At 62.0% G+C, this 18,799-nt stretch overlaps 1 protein-coding gene and 1 long non-coding RNA gene across 5 annotated transcripts in view; one reads left to right on the top strand and one right to left on the bottom strand.

The window, feature by feature from the left end:
- The window catches only part of ABR (ABR activator of RhoGEF and GTPase), a 39,234-nt gene that overhangs the window by 2,381 nt on the left and 18,054 nt on the right, over nt 1-18,799 (bottom strand). For 3 of the 4 annotated variants that reach the window (XM_064677475.1, XM_064677476.1, XM_064677477.1), the window contains 20 exons: nt 17,970-18,074; nt 17,353-17,538; nt 16,801-16,908; nt 16,040-16,100; nt 13,748-13,800; nt 13,446-13,586; nt 12,987-13,108; nt 12,705-12,870; nt 12,469-12,591; nt 12,319-12,394; nt 12,064-12,168; nt 11,577-11,651; nt 11,341-11,438; nt 11,098-11,229; nt 3,395-3,454; nt 3,190-3,299; nt 2,768-2,907; nt 2,146-2,280; nt 1,782-1,887; nt 77-224 (listed from right to left, as the gene is read on the bottom strand). In XM_064677475.1, coding sequence (XP_064533545.1) covers nt 77-224; nt 1,782-1,887; nt 2,146-2,280; nt 2,768-2,907; nt 3,190-3,299; nt 3,395-3,454; nt 11,098-11,229; nt 11,341-11,438; nt 11,577-11,651; nt 12,064-12,168; nt 12,319-12,394; nt 12,469-12,591; nt 12,705-12,870; nt 12,987-13,108; nt 13,446-13,586; nt 13,748-13,800; nt 16,040-16,100; nt 16,801-16,908; nt 17,353-17,538; nt 17,970-18,074 — 2,250 coding nt within the window. Of the gene's footprint in view, nt 1-76; nt 225-1,781; nt 1,888-2,145; nt 2,281-2,767; nt 2,908-3,189; nt 3,300-3,394; nt 3,455-7,688; nt 8,088-11,097; nt 11,230-11,340; nt 11,439-11,576; nt 11,652-12,063; nt 12,169-12,318; nt 12,395-12,468; nt 12,592-12,704; nt 12,871-12,986; nt 13,109-13,445; nt 13,587-13,747; nt 13,801-16,039; nt 16,101-16,800; nt 16,909-17,352; nt 17,539-17,969; nt 18,075-18,799 lie in introns of those variants that run through there. The other variant, XM_064677478.1, reaches the window with a different exon arrangement.
- LOC135425354 (uncharacterized) lies at nt 8,204-17,358 on the top strand. Its single transcript, XR_010435563.1, has 3 exons — nt 8,204-10,125; nt 16,424-16,579; nt 17,239-17,358. It is a non-coding gene; the product is annotated as an uncharacterized LOC135425354 (long non-coding RNA).

Genomic DNA, 18,799 nt, shown 5'->3' with positions numbered 1-18,799 from the left:
AAAGAGTGACAAATCTACCCAGACAGGCAGGTGAACCCCTCCATTCCCCACCCAGCACTGCCAGAACTGCTCTTACCTGGGCCATCACATCGTGGGACCAGATGTCGGAGGCCAAGGTGAGGTGTGCCTTGCTCTCCCCCTCTGAGGGTCTCAGCAGTGTCGGCCCAAAGACCGTGGCCAGATTGTGGAGAGACATTTTGTTGATAGGCTCCTTTTCAGCCACCCTGTGGGGTACGGGGAGAGAGGGAGTGTCAGCCCCTAACGCTGCTCTGGAGCAGGGCAGCCATGGGGTGATGTGGGGGGCGAGGGCTGCTCTCCCTTCTCCCAGCCCCAGGGAGGCATCTCTAGCTTGCCACTGCACTTTACAGCCCTCAGAAAACCCAGGTGCAGGGCAGGGAGCTTTGCCCCCTTCACGGCCTCCTCCGGAGCCGCCGGGCCTGGCCGGGAGCCCTGGGTGTGATGTGGCAGCAGCTGAGCCCTCGCTGCTGTGCTGCGGGGCCTCCACCCTCCCCAGCCCGGCAGGGTACAGGAGCTCCTCACCAGCCTGTGCCCCCTGCACCCACTCCCCACAAGGCTCCCTGCCCCAAGATCCCTGTGGGATCCCTGCCAGCATTGAGGGAAGCAGGACCACAACATTGCCATGTTAGGAGGCAGCTGTGCTCCCCGGCACAGGCTGCTCGCTTGAGCCCTGGCCAGGGGAGCAGATGTGGGAACTGGCTGTGCCCGGTTCTCAGGATGGAAAGGGATTTTTCCTTCCCCATCCCCCAGCATCAATCACTTTTTCTGTTTGGTTTTAGCCAAACCAGAGGGGAAAAAAAAAAAAGGCTTCATGATGCAAGTAACATGAGCCGTGAGCCCCAGTCCCAAGCTCATGGCCAGCTCTGGCCAGGCTCTGTGTGCTGCTCTGCTGCCCTCCATATTTTTCAGGCCCCCAGTGACCCCCAGGACTGCCCATCCCCAGGTTTGGATAGGCTTCATCTGGGACAAGATGAAGCCCAAGCACTGCTGACACTCACAGGGTGTCACCTGCACCTCTGGGATGTGTCCCCAGAGCTGACTGTCTCTGGGTCTTGGCCACCCAGTGCTGACAGATGACAGGGATTATTGCACCTTGTTTTGCAAGGGCTACTGCTGGAGAGGTGGCAAGGGACACTGCACTGCTCCCAATTGATTCCCTGTCCTGTGCCAAGGCCAGCTGCTCCCCACAGAGCTCACCCAACCAGCTGCCCACCGGCTGCAGCAGCCAAGAGTTGCATGTTGCCAGAGGACATGTGCTCCTTGCAGAGCTGACCCACATCAGTGGCCAGGGGCAGCACAGGCCCCAGGGGCACCAGGGGCTGCTCTGGGGGGGGCAGAACAGCTCCAGAATCCCTCCAGCATCCTACGGGACCCACAGAGAGATGTGGAAAACCAACACTGACATCAGCCAAAGGGTCAGTGGCTGCAGCCTGGCCAGGACCCTGGTGAATATGCCAGAGCCCAGAGAGATGGGGCAGGTGGGACACACCTGGGGCTGCACCCTCTTGGAGGGGCAGGGAGAGGGAAGGGACCCTCCATGCCTGCCCAACACTGAGCTGCTGTTGCTGGCCCAGGTTGCTGCCCACAGCCCTGCTCTGCACCAGCACTGCACCATCTGCTTCCAGTTTGGGACCAGCCTGTGCAGGCAGCACAGGAATCAAACAGCAGCTCTAACTCCTTTCATGTCCCATCCCCACAGCAAAGCAGTGAGACAGACCCATCCTGCACCTCCCACGGGCCCCAGGCAGCCCCCAAGCCGTTACCTTTTCAAGTGCTCCAGCAGGAAGAGGAAGGTGATGAGGTTGGGGTCAGGCAGAGAGCGGAGAAGGTGCATCATGCAGTTCTCCTTGGCAGCAGGATCTGAGAGGGCTGCAGACAAGGAGGGAGAGGGCTCAGGACGGGGTCTGGTGCAGCAGCAGGACCCACCATGGCCAGATGCCCCCCAGCAGTCAGTGTGTGGGCACTGGGGAGCAGCACCATGAGCCCTGAGCTGGCCTGGAGCCAGCAAGAACAAGCCAGGACCGAGTGGGTCGAGCTGGGAAGGACTCTTGGGAGTCTTCCAGCCCAGAGCAGGCTAAACAGAGCCACGTTTGGACACCAACCACTTCCCCATCCCCAAGGCCTTACCAATCCCCTCCATGAAGGCGGGGTAGAGTCTGTCAGTGAGGAGGGGCTCGGGCAGCTCACGGAAGTACAGCTTCAGCGTGCCAGCGATGGCATTGATGTCCATGTCACTCAGCATGACCAGGATGTCCTTGTTATCTGTCCAGAGAGCACCCACACGTGATGCCTCCTGCCCTCCTTCCCCTCTGGGTCTCATCATTCCAGCTCTCCAGGCAGGGTGCCAGCTGGAGGGCAGGGATAGCACTGCTGGGTTCACAGCCCCTTTAGCCAGGCTGAGGCTGGGAAAAACCCGAGTGGTTCCCGCCTGGCTGGGCAACAGGACGCGGAACAATTTGCAAGTCCATGTGCAACATTTCCCTGACTCAGTGTCTCCCAGGAGCCAGCCAGGAGCAGCAGCAGCTCGGAGGCATCAAGGCACAAACAAGGGCTGGGATCTCTGGGTGTTTGCTTTCCCAGCAACACCCTCCTCCTCACGCCCAGCCCCTCCCCGGGCCCAGCAGCACATTTTGCACATGTGCAGTGTGATAACCAGACCCTGAGCTTGCAGGGCAGGGGGGTCTCGGTGCCTGTGAACCCTCCCATGGGAACAGGGCACAAAGGGCAGATGTTCCCCCAGGACACTCACTTGCATCAAAGACAGCTTTCAAGGCCTGGATGTCAGTGGCGACGCCAGAGATCCTGTAGATGCCGACCTCCTCGATGCCCCTCTTCTCCACCTCCTCGATGCACTGGCGCACGATGTAAGGCACCTTGGAGCGCTCGCGCCTGGCTCGGGAAGCAGATCCGTGAGCAAAGATTCCCAGGGGACCCCACAGCGATCGGCCCAGCCCTGCAAACCCTGGGCCAGGGGCAGGATGGGCCTGCTGGCCGGGAAGGATGGGGGTGGTGAAGGGAATGGGCAAGTCCCCAGCAGAGAGCAAAAGCTGAGCTCCCTGGTGTTGGTAGGAGCAAGGGGACAACAGGGTGCAAGGATGGAGCAAGGGGACCTGGTGCAACCCCAAACCCACAGGGACCAGAGCACATCAGCCCACCCAGCCCTGCATTTACTTTGTCACGACGCTGATTTTGACCCCGAAGACACCGGTCTGCTTTTTGGATGGGGTCCTCTTCAGGCTCATGTCCCTGCTTGTGAACTTCATGGAGAACTCCACCTTGATCTGTGGGAGACAGGGGGTGAGTCCTGGCTGGCATGAAGGCACGGGGAAGGGGCTGCAATCCCAGAGAGGGGCTTGGGTCTCCCAGCCCCACTTACCCCATTCATCTCAATCACATCCATGTGCCAGTTTTTCGTCTGCACGGCCTGAGGGTCCAGCTGCAGGGAGAGATGGTGTGTGAGCTCCACGGGGACACAGCCCCATGCCAGCCTAGTGTCCCCAAACACCCTTGATCCACAGATGGTGTAGGGCACAGGACATGCTCTTCCTGGGCAACATGCTGCTCATGACAAGAGGATGGAGAGATTCCCCTCTGGGGTCTCTCTGGCCAAGCCCTGAAGCCAGGTGGGCTCAGGCTCCCCATCCTGCTCTCCCTGGAGCCCCTGCGAGGCAGTGCTTTAACATACACCCGAGCAGCAAGAAATTTCCAAGAAATTAGGACTATTTCTAGCGGCAGAAACAGATGAAACAGAACTAGGGCAGCGTTTTCCATGCAGAAAAACAACATCTCCCCATAGCCAAGGCTATTTATAACCCCTGGGAATGACAGGCTCCGCTATTTCTGGCTTTGGGGCTAGCGGGGGACTCGGTGACACTGCCCCGGCACCCGGCTGCTGCGAAGAGGTGCCGGCATTCCCAAGGCCCCAGCACATGCTATGGCAAGTTCCAGGCCCCAGGGCTGGGCAGAGACGGGTACAGTTGCCTTTTGGGGCTTTTTGGTCCCCAGCTGGTGGTATCGACCTGGCCCCATCGATCCCTGTAATGCACAGGGCGGGCAGCAGGGCAGAGCCCGGCACTAATGTCCCCTTGGGGAAGGGGATGGGATGTAGGAGCTGGCGGGGGCTCCCAGGGCTGGGGGCACACAGCTGCCAGGAGACACTCACACCAAGCACATGAGGTCACTCTGCAAGGACACAGGAGTTTCCCACAGCTGCTGGGTTGGGAGATGCTCCGGGCAAGCGCAAAGATGTCCAGAGCTGCTGCTGCAGCCACAGAGCTGCTGTTCCCCTGCCCATGAAGTCACTGCATGTCATGATGGGGGGACTCTGGGGTCACTCATGTCCCTTCTGGCACACCAAGACCCCATGGTCCCAAGGACAGGCTCAAGCTGCCCTGGCTCTCAGCACAGCCCCAGCACAGTGGCATCGTCCCATGTCCAGTCCCGTGTTGTGGTGAGCTCGAGCAGCTCCTCAGTGACCACAGTGCCACGGGAAACACTGTTATCTCCAGCAAGGCAGAAATGTTGCTGTCCCCAGCATGGCCCAGGAATGGCTCCTGACACAGAGCCCTCTCTGGTCATGGAAGCCCAGCCCGGCACATGGAAGAGCCCAGTGAGTGCCACGCTGCTTCCTCTGTGCCAGCCCTGCGGCTGCTGGGAATGGCAGCGGGGGGAGTGGAAGGAGGAGGAGGAAGGCTGCAGCTGCCCTGGGCTCCCATGGGACCCTGCAGCAGGTCTGGACACCAGGATCACGAGACTGCAGCCAGACCACTGCCAGCTCCAGCCCTTCTGCTCCAGATCCTCTGTGCACATCCGCAGCACCGGATCCCCCTGCACCCACCACAGCCAACACCAACCCAACACCACCTGTCCCAGGGCCTTTCATCCCTTCTCCCCACACATTCTCATCCTGCTCATGGCAGCGGAAGCGAAGCCCCTTTGCCCCCCAACCATGTCAGGAGCCGTGGGCCTCCCTGCTCTGCAACATAATTTTAACTGCAACCACCACACACGCCTTCCCCATTCCCATGCCCCAGGTCCCTCCGGCCCCAATGGCCCTGGCAGCTCACATCTGGAAGGGTTTTAGCAGGGCTCTGGAGAAAGCTTTAATAAAAGCCAGGTTGGCTGCCACCAGTGCTGCAGACTTTACCCTGAGCACGTCACCTCCCCGCAGCCCCTTCCCCCTGGACGGGCAGAATCATCCCCATCCAGCTCCCCGCAGCGGCCAGCTGGGCCCAAATTTCAGCTACTTCTGTTGGCCCCACCAGCCCAAGCTCCCTTGCAGCTGGGGTAGGCCCCTGAGCACCCCTGAGGCACCATCTGTGGCCTGGCCCTGGTGCTCCTCTAACCTTTCCCCCTGGCACTCCGCACAGCAGGCAGCCCACCATGCTGCCCAATCCCCAAGGAAAGCAAAGCCACGTCCAATGCTTCGTCTTCAGGCGTGGGAGGATGGATGGGAGCATCCACCCACAGAGCCAGAGGCAGCTCCTGCCCACACAGCACTGGCAAACACCCCATCTCAGCTACCACCACCATCTCCTTCTCCTCCAAAGGGAGCTGCCTTGCTCCAGCATGATGCAGGGACATCCCAGGTCAGTGGGGAACTGCTGGGCTGGGAGCCCTGGGGAGCAGCCTCCGTGCCAGCGCTGTGCAGGATGAGGTGTCAGCTCCTCTAGGGCGGGTCAGATGGCTTCAAACACCAGCCTGTGCTTGGGGAAACACCTCAGCCAGTTCACCAGCACCTCTCAGGCCACTCCCTCCTGCATCTCAGGCACTCTCAGCCGTGGTGGTATCTGTGCCAAGCCAGCATCCACTGCAGTGCTGCTCTCATCCATGGAGAGGTGAAACAACCCTTGCTCCTGGCACAAGGATATGCTATCATTCTGGTTTCCCAAATTATTCAAAGGTGTTTGCTTGTAGGACAAGGCCCCAGGTTGAGGAGGAACAGGTGGCAGCATGGCAGGTGATGAACATCCCGGCAGCCCAGCAGCACTTGGTGTGTCCTGGGGAGGTTCCAGTGGCAGAGGGACCCTTGGTCCTGCTGGTGCTGACCCCACTGCCTGCTGCTTGTGTTGTGCATGGGGTGACTCTGGACTTGAGGGGATGAGGCCACATCTTGGAATTCTGTCCTCAAGACACCTCCAGGCTGTGACACCGTGGATACAGTTCCTACATGGGCAGTGGCAGCCAAGACAGACCCAGGCAGTGCTGGGTCCCCAGAGCTCCCAGGTAAGGAACTGGGAGGGCTCCAAGCCCTCATGGTAGCTTCTCCAGAGCCCCAAGTGCCAGGCTGCTGCAGCAGGGCAGGGGCTGCCAGGCTGGGCATGTCCCTTCCTCACACCTCACGCCCATGAGGTCACCCAACTGTCAGCCTGGGGTGAAGCAATCGGAAGCAAACTGGTGACTCAGTGAGCCAGGTCATCTCTGTCACAGCCCTGGGGAGCAGGATCCCAGAGGAGCTGCTACAGCTTCCCATCAGCGCTGCATCCATGAACACCCAGGGACGCCCTGGCTCCAGCAAGCAGTTCCCCCACCAGACCTCCAGGCCAGCAGCTCCCTCCTCAAGGAACAGACAGTTTCTGAGCCGACCGGTGCTGTGGGGCAGAGCAGCCCCCCCACCAGCAAAGGCTGCCAGTGGCAAAGCACAGCCCCCAAAAAGCAATGATTCACAGCCCCATCTGAGAGCGACCTGAGAAGCAGCAGCGCCCGCGGCACATCGGGACCGCGCCGGGGTCACATCCTGCTCTGCAGCCCCAGCGCTCCCGGGCAGCAGCCGGCAGGGAAGCTGGCGGCCACAATGGGGACGTGTGGGGTTTAGAAACTAAACCCCTTCTTGTTTTGACCCAGCAACAGCCGGCGGCAGCCCCCAGGCAGCCTCCCCACACAGCCCTCGCTGCCCCTTAATCCCTCTGCGGGAGCAGCGGCACAGAATCGAGGTTAATGCCGTGCGTCACAGGCGGCCCCGCTGCTGCCAAACCGAACCCCCACGGGCCCAGGCAGCTCCTGCCCGTGGTCACAGCTGAGACCCGGGCCAGCATCTCCCTGCACAGGGGGACCCCACGCAGGGAAATCCCCAGGGGTTCCCATGGGGCTTTTGGGACGGCCTGTGAGGGTGCTGTCCCCCTCCCCTGCCCACCCCTGTCCTCCCACAAAGACGGGCAGCACTGGCTGATGTGGCTGCGACACAGCTGCGAGCTGAGGGAAGCCTGGATGGACCCGGGAGGAGGGTTTGCAAATCAAGGAAGAGGGGATACACAGGCACCGGGTGCTGTAGCACCCCAGGAGCCCACCCCTGGTCAGCCCACAAGCATCTCTACCTCCTGGGCAAGCCCCGGGGCTGAGCAGTGGGACTCCCTGCCCGTCCTCTGCAGGACCCCTCTGTGTAAACAGCTCAGCCCTCCCAGCTCCCCAGCACACAGAGGGACAGGGAAGGAAGAAAACAAGCACCTCACAGGCTGCCAACTGCATCTAAGAGCTCCCAAAGCACCCAAACAGCTCTGTGCACGGACCACACAGCACTCGCTCTCCCCACAAGCCCCCCATTGCAGAGCCCCTCACCCCACAAAACTGCCCACCAAAAATCCATGCACAGTAGAGCCCAGCGACACCCAGAGCCCACCCAGAGCCCAGCGCCGTCCCCTCCAGCCATGCCCCCCTTTCCCCCCGAGAAGCACCTTCTGCCGGAGCAGTTTGCTGCGCACTCTGCCCCAGAGGCGGGCGCCTGTGTTGGGGGGTCGCTTCCCCTCGGGCTCCTCCACGCCGCGCTCCGGCTGCTCGCCCACGGGGCCGGGGCTGCCCTCCGGCTGCACCAGCACCTCCGTCATCGCGATTCGGCTCCGGGCAGGCGAGACGAGCGTGGCCGGGAAAGGTGCCCGGGGCTGGGTTAGGAGAGCACCCGCATCCTTTCTGCTGCGGGGGGAGGTCAGCGGGGGCCGGCGAGGGGAGCCCGGCTGGGGCGGCGGGGAGGCGAGCGGGCAGGGCTCATCTTCAGGGTGTGAGCCAGGCTGTCGAGGCAGCTCGGCAGCCCCAAAAGCCTCCCTCCCCCTGCGAGGAAGTGACTCAAAGGCAGCCCCCCCCCCCGGCGGCCCCCACGCGTTTAACTCTCGCCCTGCCGCCCGCCGCCGCTCGGGAAGGCTGGGGGGGCTGACTGGGCTCCCCGCCGCCGTTATCCCTCGTTATCCGCTGTTATCCCTTCCCTGTTATCCGCTTCGCAGCGCCAGCGGCAGTCGCGGCCCCGGAGGCATCGCCGCTGGTGGCTGCAGCATTCCCGGCTCCGAGAAGGAGCCAGGCTGGCTCTCCTGCTCCCACTAAGTGGCACAGGCATGGGACTTTTGGGGTCTCCTGTCAGGCCTAGGGATAGGTGGGGACCCACCATGGCCCCTCAGAGTACCCTGGCCCTTGTCAGCCCCACTGCCAGGGGGTGATGTGGGCAGGGGGATGGAAGCCCTGAAGAGTCCCTGCCTGTGCTTCTCCTGATAGGCAGGAACATGGGGAGGTGCAGGCTTGGGGGGGACTCGCACTGACCCCCAGTTCATCCCTCAGCAGCCCCAGGAGTCCATATGGGTCACCCCGTGGATCCCTGCAGGTCTGGGGAGCCCCAACACCACAAATCTCCCCCTCCAGAGCCTCCGCCAGCGACAGACAGACGGACAGGCAGCAATTCCCTGAGGGCACAGCAGGCACCGTGCCCATGACAACACAGACTCTGCTCCAACAGCCACTTCCCCCTGTGCATCAAACGGGCTGAGAAAAGCACTGCCCCATCACCCTGAGACCCTCCCTTCATGCACCCACTGCCCACCTCCTCACACGCCCCAGCCTCTCTCCTCTGCAATATGGGCACAAGCAATCACAGCTTGCTTTGCCCACCCCAACATCCGTCTGCCACTCTACCACAGCACCACACACCCCTGCCAGCACCCACAAGACACAGACCAGCTGCTGGGAGCAACTGGGACATCTCAGAGCAAGGCTGAGCCCTGCAGCACAGGGGACACAAGCCCCCCACGGCAGCTCTACCTCGACCACAGCACATTCCAACCTTAGAAACCCCAAACAAAACGGGATTAACAACAACTAAACAGGGTTAATGCCAAACAGGAGTCATGCCTTTCCACCCTACAGCCAGTGGCACAGCACAGGGTGCCCACCCTCCACCAGCAACAGGGACAAGGCTCAGGGTAGGGGTCCAAGGCTCACCACACTGCAGACCCCTAAGGGCTCATTGCCAGGATGCTTGAGAGGAGGTTGGTGCCAACCCCAGCCACTCCATGGACCCAGCCATGTCCTCTGTGCTGGCAGGACGTGACTCCCACCCATGGCATCTCTGCAGCCTTGGGAGGCCCCCACTGCCCACACAGAGGGGCTGCAGCAACCCCCTCACACACTGACCCACTCCCACCAGTCCATGGTGCTGATAAGCTGCTTTTGTGACCAACCCATGTGCCTGCGTGGCCAGATTAGAGCTGGGCAGTGGGCACAGGGCTGGCTGCTGGGGGGGTGCAGCCATCCTGGCAGCCCCCAAAACACCATGGACCTTTGCCAAGCTCCTGATACCAGTGCTGGTATCTGGAACCAGCAGCAGCTCATGATGAGCCCAGAGACCAGACAGGGTAAGGACCACCCAGGGCAGCACCTCTGCCTGAACAGCTCAAGGAGAGGGCAGGGGGGCAGCACTGGGGCTTGGCCACAGCCCACAGACCCACGAGTAGTGCTGCCCATTCTGCTCGTAGCTGTCCTGCCCTGCCACCCACTCCACCCCTGAGGCAGAGACCAAGCTGAGGCTCTGGGTGACAGCAGGACAGCCCCAACCCTGAGACTGCTCTGTCCAGCCAGGCCCTCCTCAGGATAAGCAGCCCCAGGGCCTTCTCTCTCTCCCTTCCTTCCCCCACGACTTCTGCACAGCGGGTACGAGCTGTGCTGTCCCTGTCCCGACCCCCGCATCTCCCAGCATGACTCATGTTTGTTGATCCAGGCTATTTCCGAGAGCACAGCTGGACTGATCCCCACGGGACATCGAGCCCCTTCCCTGCCCCGGCCCTCCTGCTTGGCCCAGTGCCACCCTCACACCACTTGTTTCCCAGAGGGAGGGCAACAGATGGGTGATTTCAGGTAAGAACAAGCCACTGGTGAAGCCAAGCCCCCATCTCCCACCCTGCTGGTGCTGTCCCCCACAGCATCCCCTTCCCAGCAGTGTTTCCATGCTGCTCCCCACTCCCCTGGGACCTGCCCTCAGTTGCTTTCCCACGGAGCAGGCAGCCACACTGGGCCCTTTGAAGTGGCCTCGGCTTGAGGGCTGTGTCCCAAGCTTGACACTGTCTCCAGCACAGCTGGGAAGGCAGCCAGCCTGGTGGTCCCCACCAGGAAAACACAGGGGCACCCCCATCTCAAACCATCCTCTGCTGCCCTGGGCGTCCCTGCAGCCTGGCCAAGGTGGGTGCTGGGGGAATGAGGGCTCTGGGGGCTGCCTGGCCCTCACTCCATCCTCCCAGACCTGCTCACCTGGGAGCATCTCAGGGCAGCCCAGGCCTCCATCCTTCCCTGCCTGGCAACCACCAATCAGAAGCAGCTCAGTCGTTGCCCTGGAAACCCCCGTTGCTATAACAGCAGCTGATGGAGGCACAGGGAAGGCAGATGGTGGCAGAGGGGGACAGGGGAGGGATGGGGGGCTGCACGCTCAAAGCCCTCTCTGGGGCAGCTGCCAACCCCCTCTCCACAGCCCCCCAGGCCCACAGCACAGGAGGCAGTGGAATGGAAACACTTGAGCCCAGCTGGGACTGGATGCACATCTTGGGGGGCAGGTCTGGCTTTGCCACCTCTGCAGGACTCCTCATTTTGTTCAACCTCCTCCTGCAGCCACTGTGCCTCAGGACCATCATCCACATCCCTGATGCCCACCAACCTCACTGCCTTCAATCCCACAATCCCTGTACCCTGTTCCCAAAAGCAGAGCTGTCCTGTCCTGTCCATGCTGCCAGGCATAACTCTCTCATCCCAGGCATAACTCCAGAGCAGCCTTCCCAGCTCTGGCCTCAAGAGGTTCACTGCTGGGTAAGAAAATGCCCCAAAAGCCCCAGTACATACCTGGATCTGCCCTTTGCCCATGATCTTGTCCACGATTTCATTGTTGTCCTTGTTGAGTTTGGTCTTGTCGTAGCACTTCTCGTAGCAGAGGATGCGCAGGGACTGGGAGCCCTCCAGCTCGATCTCGAACTCCTGGGGTGCAGAGTGAGGGTGGCTCAACCCCAGCACCCCAGAGCAGCTCCAAAACTGGGGGTGAAGGGAAACAGGGAGTGCAATCCCCTGCCTGCATCCCACCTCCCTCACCTCGTTCCACTGCGGCTCCGTGGTGTCCCGGAAAACCCTGGTCTTGGCTTTGCTGACGAAGTAGCCGAAGGAGTCCACCTCCAGCGTGCAGTAAAGGTCTGGGGGAGCAGACACTGCTCAGCACCTGAGGAACATCCCCACCAGCTCCCCAGGGACCACAGAGTGGGGCCACATGCTGGACCCCAACCCTTCCGATCACACCGGCCCCTCGGAGCAGGGGGGGCACCCACACTTACTGGCAGACTGCTTGAAGCCCTTGGCAGAGTGGACAATGACGTGCAGGAACCCGTAGAGCCCAGGGGACTCATCATCTATGATGGGAGAGCAGAGGCTGTGTCAGGGCTCGGCTGACACCTCGCGTGCCCCAGGGCTGTCCCCAAGGCAGCCTTGGCCACAGGAAGTACTGGGTACCTGCAGTGGCATCCAAATGTCCCCAACCCCCTTGAGGGCTGTCCCTAAGTTCTGTATTCCCTGCTGACATCCCAAGCTCTCCTGCTGCTGGACAGCCCTGGGGGAGGTTCCCAGTAGTGCTGGCTGGGTCTCACCCTGGGGACACTCTGGTCCTGCCCAGCCCACTGGGGTTCTGGAGAGACCCCAAAAGCAGCCTCGTGCTGCAGCTGGGATGGCTCTGCCTGGGAACCCGACGCTGCTCCAGCAGTGCCACCTGGTGGGAAGCTGTCCCCTGCACACCACGGTCCCCAGCAGGAGCCAGTGGATACTCACCATCCTTGTTGCTGGTGACCGGGATGTTGTGGACAGTGCGTAGCTTGAAGCAGGATCCTGTGAGCACCTGGAGCTCCACTGAGCTCAGGACAAAGGCCTGGAGGTCTGTGAGAGGACAGGAGAGGAGCTTCAGAGGGATGCAGCCAGCGTTGGCCATGGGAACTGGCAAGCAGCAGGCTGGGATCCTGTGGGACCTCCCTGTGGCCCCTGGTGGAGCCAGGAACACCATGAGGGCCTCAGCAGCCCCAAATTTACCCTTTTTCTGCAGTTTCTGGATGGCCTCCCTCCACTCGGACCGCTCGTAGTCGGAGGACAGCAGGAAGAGGTAGCTCTGTAAGAGAGAGGGGGATGTGTCAGTCTGTGTGCAGGCAGGGCTGAGCCCGGCCCCCAGCCCACCCTCCTCACCTTCCCGTTGCGGTTGTGGATGCGGAAGGGGATGGCGGGCGAGTTGAGGAGCAGCCAGAATTCGTTTTCAAACATCTTCTTCTTGAGGCGCTCGATGGCCCGGCTCTGCCCCTTGTTGGCTTTCTGCAGACAGGGAGCAGAGAGAAGCTTTCACAGGTGCCCCTGGTCCCCATGTCCTATCCCCGACCCCAAGGAAGGCACCCACCCCAGCAGCAGCTCCCACACCCTGCTCTCACCTCCTTCTGCACCTCGCTCTTGATGGCTGAGATCTTCATCTTCATGTCCTCCAGCTCATGGTCAGGGATGACATGGACCTGCGGGCAGTGCTCCGACTCCTCCGGCGAGGGGAACACCAGGTCGGCCAGGGGCACGTACCACTTGCAGTCGTACTGCTGCTGCTTCCTGTGGACAGGGCACGGATACTGACTGATGCCTGACCCCCTCCCTGGCACATCCTCCAGCCCACTGGGGGACAGAGGATTGTGACACATTCCCCCTGTGCCCAGCACCCTCCTTACCCCACCGCCGTCTTCTTCAGCTTGGCACAGAGCAGCACGTCGGTGAAGAGGAAGACGTGCCGCAGCTTCCGCGAGCCCTCCGACAGCTCCACCAAGAAGCCATCCTTGACAAGCTGCCGGGTCTGTGGGGCAGTGGGGCTGCTCTGAGAGCGGGCAGGGAGCAAAGGGCAACCAACTGTGCGAGTGGGTGCTCCTGTCCCTCTCTGTGGCTCAGCCACCAGGAGTATGGGAAGGTCCGTGTCCTCTGGGTGCTATTTTGAGTCAATAGGGCGCCAGCAAGCAGCAAGGACCAGGTAGAGCCCTAACATTGTACCCAGAACTGCTCTGGGGGTTTAGAGGAACCCCTCCATCTCCTGGCCAAGCACCATGGAGCTCCTCAGAGTGGAGACACCAGCCAGGGGCTGGCAGAGGGCTCAGCCCTCACCCTGTGCCCTGCCACTGCCCACCCCACTGGCTCACCTCGCCCTTGGGGGTGGTGACCGCTGTCCTCCGGGGATCAATGTCCTCATTGATGCTGGACAGGAAATTCTGCGAGATGCGGAGGGCGTCCTGGAGCAGTGGGTAGTCAGGGTGGTCGGCTGGGGTGTGCTTGAGGAGGTCCTGGAAGGGGACAGGCACAGGTGAACAGCTGGAGAGCACCCACCCTGGCAAACCCCCCTCAGCACTCCCCATGGCGGCAGGTCCCCCGGAGCAACAGAGACAGAGCCTCCCACCCCAGGACTGGTGTCACACCCCTACCCCAGGACTGGTGTCACACTCACGTGCAGGACGAGGGTGCTCCGCGTCACCCGGTCGATGGGTTTATACAGCAGTGCTGAGGGGAGAGAGAAGGTGTCAACAGCCACCCCTCCCGGAGCCCTGGCCCCTCTCCCACCCTGGTCTGCACAGAGCCCTGGGTGAGCATCTGGGATCCGTTCTGCAGAGAGCCAGCAGCAGTTGGACCATCATGTCACTGCCAGGGGCAGTGGTGAGCCACCAGTGCCACAGCCTCGCTCCCTGCTGCGCTGGGGGCATGGGGAACCACGGCCAGGCTGGTGTGTGGTCACAGCCACGGACACCACTCCACCCTGACTGCTGGATGGGATGTCCCACCACAACTGTGTCAGCACATCCCCCACCCCACCATGGCAAAGGACCCCCCCGTGCCTGGTGCACCAACACTGGTGGTGGCTGTGGAGCGGAAGAGCTGCTCGTCACCCACAGCAGCTTTTTCAGTTTCCCTTTTGGCTCAGCAGTGGGTCCTATCCCTGCTCTGCCCGCTCTGCCACCCCATGGGACACCCTGTACCCACCACCCCAGCCAGCCCTGGGTGCCAGGGGAACCCAGGCTGCTTCAGCAGCAGCAAAACCCCCACCTACAGAGAATGCCTGGGCCAAGGCATCATCCCAATGCCACTGCCCTGTGTCCCCTCCCCACAGCCTCCCATGACTGCATGGGAGGTGAAGCTCCATCTGGGGCAGGGCAGCAGAGCTGCTTCAAACATGGGGCACAGACACCCCCTTTCTCCTGCCATGCAACCTCCCAGCACGAGACCAGCCCTAGAGGCTCTTCAGAGGCACATTTCACTGGAAGCAGCCAGACCCTCCTTCTCCTCCCTGACTCTTTGGGCAGGCAAAGGCACAGAGCCCACTCACAGTGCTGCTCCCCATGCCTGGCCACTAGTGTGTTTCCTCAGGCTGGTTCCAGACAGGCCAATGCCTCTGGGTTTTCCCTTCACTTTGGAGCACTTCCCCAAACTGCCAGTGCCAAGAGGAGCCAAGTTTCGAGCTGTGGGAAAGGAAGAAAAGCTGCCACCTCCTCACCCTGTGCTGAGTTGTGCCCCCTTTACACCAGAGGGTGCTGCCTTGTGATGCCCAGTCCTGAGAGAGGGATCCCCATCCTGGTGAACTGGGGGTCTCTGCTCAGGAGGTGAGGATGCCAGCCTGGACCCTAAACAGAGGCTGCATCCCCCACAACTCTGCGCCAGTGGGCAAAGCCAGAGCCCCACTCCCTGCAACAGCCAGCAAGAATCCTGCTCTGGGATAGAGGGGGACAGGCAAGGTGTCCCCCCTTTCCACCACCCTACACCCAGGGGTAGGATGGACCCTCGCGCTGCCATCGCTACAGGCACACTCAGAGCACTGGGGGGCACTGGGAGGGGCTATCCCGGCTCAGCGGAGGAGCCGACACAGTCCCGCCAGCCTGGGACCCAGACACGGGCAGCAGCAGGCAGGGGTGCCCGGCGCCTCTCCTCCCAGCCACGGAGAGACGGACATTCCAGCCCCGCGACGCTCACAGCCTCCGGCAGGCAAATAGGGACCCCCTCCCTATTCCCATCCGCGCGGCACAGCTCAGGCAAGGGGGGATCCCCCCAGCCCAGGATCCCCCCGCCCATCCCAGCTCCTCTATCCCGCTGTCGGCACGAGCCCCTGCCCGGCGGGCACGGCGAGCGCGTGGCCGCGTGTGCCGGAGCCAAGATGATTCAATCCAGCCTGGAACAAAGACGCTCCCAACTTCAGGCTGCAGAGCACGACGCAGCCTCCAGCCCCCCGCCCCGGGCAAGCACAGCCAGCCCCGGGCCAGCATCCCCGCAGCATCGCTCCCCAGCGGCACCCCCAGTTCGGAGCCGTCCCCCTCGCCTCACCATAGGTGCAGTTACAGCAGAGCCGGACAATGACGAGGATTTCCATGGCAGCCCCGTCTCCGCGCAGCCATCGCTGCCGCCCCGCAGCAGCTCAGCCCGGCTGCGACACAGCACCGGCCCCTCCGCACGGCTCTGGGCACGGCCGGCGGGCGGGGAGGAGGGGTGGGCAGGGGGTGGGGGGCTGCTGCACGCCCACAGCATCCTAAAGAGCTGCGACACCCCCCACCCCCTCCGCCCTTCTCGCCGGCTCCGCACACGGGCGCACAAAGGGCTCCGCTCGCGGGAGCCGCTCGGTAATTCCTGCTCGGTAATTCCTGCTCAGTAATTCCTGCTCAGTAATTCCTGCTCAGTAATTCCTGCTCAGTAATTCATCCCCGCCGGTCCCGCGGGCGGACAAAAGGCTGCGTCCCCCTCCCCGCGCCCGCCGTACCCTCCATGGTGACGGACGTGTGGCTCTCCTTCGAGTCCTTGGGGCCCTTCACCTTCAGCTCCTAGGGAAGGAAAGGGCCATCAGTGCAGCCCGCGGGGGGCTGGGGGTGGGGGTAAGGTCATTGCTCAAGATCATGGGGTCCCCCCAACCCTTTCTGCACCCTGATATTTCTCCCCGGCCCCAGCCTGGCCACGCTGGGGGCCACACGTGGGTGCTGGGTGGAGGTGTGGGCTGTACAGGATGCTGCCTGGCTGGGAGCAGCTCTAGCTGTGCCCAGCATTTGGGATGATGTGGTGGTGATCCCACCCAGATGAACAGCTCTGCTGTGGAGGGGCTGGAAAGAGCAGGGAGCCGTTGCAGCCACGGAGGTCTCTGTTTCTATAGGGGAGCCAGGCACGGAGCTGCAGCCAGCAGGAGACAGGAGATGAGCCACAGGTGCCCAGCACCCACGGTCACTGGATGGGGCGAGCTGGTGCAGGCTGCCCTGGCACCCCTGACATGGTGACAGCAAGGGCTGAGCCCAACCTGAGCTTGCACAAGGTGAGGGACAAACTCCTGCAACGCCCAGAGATCACAAGCCCCCAGCAGAGCCACCGATGGCTCAGTCCTTGGGGACAGTCACTGGGAGTCCCCAGGGCAGGGAGAGCATCTCCACAGGGCAGTCACAGTCAGCTCAGCCACAGGAATAGCATTCTCTGCCCTGTCCTGGGACACCCTGGGGAACACCCTTGTCCCACTGGCACAGCCCTATCCCAGCTTACCTCAGAGATCTTCTGGAACTGGTAGTTGCTCTGGCTGCACTTCTCTGCCGTCTCCAGGGCGATTTTGTAGTTATCCACAAAGGCCTTGTAGACGCCCAGCTGGCTGGCCTGCGGGGAGCGGGGGTTAGCCGGGCACCCAGCAGGATGCTGAAGCCCCCCTGCAGCACAAGGAGCCTGGCAGCCCCTGAGGGCACTCTGTCCAGAGTTATCCCCTCCTGGCAGGACACTGCCACACCACAGCCATCTGGGCAGCCACACATTTGGCTCTGCAGGGAAAGCTCTTGCCCAGGGCAGGACAGTGGGGCTCCTGTCCAGTCCTGTGCCCCCACAAAGCTCCAAAATCCAACAGAGAGATAACAAGTGCCTAGAGAGTAGAAGCTGAAGCGACAACTGCTTTCTACTGCCCTTCAACCCACCCTCTCCTCCTCCTCTCCCCAGCATGGCCACAGCACCCATGGGCACAGCCCATGCTCCCACTGTACATCCAAAGCAGCAGCAGGACCCGGCCCTCCTTCTCTTCCAAGTGGAGCAAGACCTGAGGAAGGTGCATACCAGCTTCTGGAAGAGGTGGCCCATGGTGACGTTGCTGTCCCACTGCTGCACCTTTGGGCACAGGCTGTCATAGAACTCCTTGTGGATCTCATAGATGTCCTGGATCTTATAGAAAATCGTCTCGATCTGCTGCAGGGTGAGGACAGGCTGCGACGTGGTGGCCGTGGCCTTCAGTGGCTTCATGGGCTGCCGAAGGAGAAAGGAGAGCATTTAAGATGAGGGCTGGGAGGGGAACACTGGGGATGAGGAGGATCTGAGTCAGCAGCAAGGGCTGCCCAGGACAGGTCCCAGCCAGCAGCTGCACCAAGGGGTACTTTGGGCTTGTGCATCCCCGCAGACTTCCCATGGTAGTGACCCCGCATTGTGCAGCCGTTTCTCGGCCACGAAGGTCAGCGAGTCCACAAGAGGAAGCAGGGCTATAAATACCTCCCCAATGGGCAGCAGGGAAGGCGAGATGGAGCAGCAAGGCTGGCTCCAGTGTGGCTCATGAAGCTTTGCCCCCACTCAGGCAGCACCCAGGCCAGACCTGCCTGGGGAAAGCTGTCCAGGAAGAAATTACTCCATCCATCCATCCACCCACGCCTGCTGGGGACCATCCCTGGAGGGGCTGTGCTCACCAACAAGAGGGCCTCCAGCTGGTTGATGTAGATCTCCTCACTGGCCAGGAAACCCGAGAGCACCAGCTTCCGCATCTCCAGGCCTTTGCCAGCCTCTCGCTCGCCCTATGGAACACAGCAAGGAGCCTGGCTGAGCCACCAAGTGGCACAGGAAAAGACAGACACCCTATCCCACCAACCCATCCCTGGCATCCCCACATGGGCACATGTCCCTGCCAGTGCTGGGAAAGCTCCATGGAAGGCCCGGGCATGTGCCCGAGGGGCAGCAGAGCCCAGCTGGAGCCAGCTGGGAAGCCACGAGCTGTGCTGGCTTCTCTCCCCTCCCTGCTCCTGGCTGGCCAGGAGCCCGGCACGGCTGGCAGCGCTCCAGGATGGCGCACAGCATGGCAGGACTCTCCCAGGGCAGAGTCCAGAGACGCCCAGTGAAATCATGCTTGGCATGGATGGTGCTGCCACGTGATCCGGCACCACCCTTTCCCTCGGCTGAGGTTTTCCCAGGAAAGTGCCACCCCAGCAGTCACTGCCTGGTGGCACTGGGGCAGCTCCCAGCACTCAGGTCTGCTGCAACACTGATGCTCTGGTGGCATGACTCTCATGGCAGGGAGATGGCTGGGCTGGGGGGCTCTGTGACCCTCAGTGAGGCTCTCCCAGTGTCCAGACATGGGTGCCCCAGCCCCTGGACCATCCTGTCATGCTTTAGTCTCCCCCCCTTAAAAATCACACTTGAGGACCAGGCTTTTGCCACCCAGACAGGAGCCAAGCACAGCCATGGGGGCATCAGTCACTCTGGGCCATCAGCCATTCAGAATGGTCTGAGGGGGACATTGGTC

Source organism: Pseudopipra pipra, chromosome 21 (assembly GCF_036250125.1).
Source record: "Pseudopipra pipra isolate bDixPip1 chromosome 21, bDixPip1.hap1, whole genome shotgun sequence".
In the NCBI taxonomy this organism is placed as follows: Eukaryota; Metazoa; Chordata; class Aves; order Passeriformes; family Pipridae; genus Pseudopipra; species Pseudopipra pipra.
Note: the sequence above shows the minus strand (reverse complement) of the source record. Positions and strands in the feature narration are given on the sequence as shown.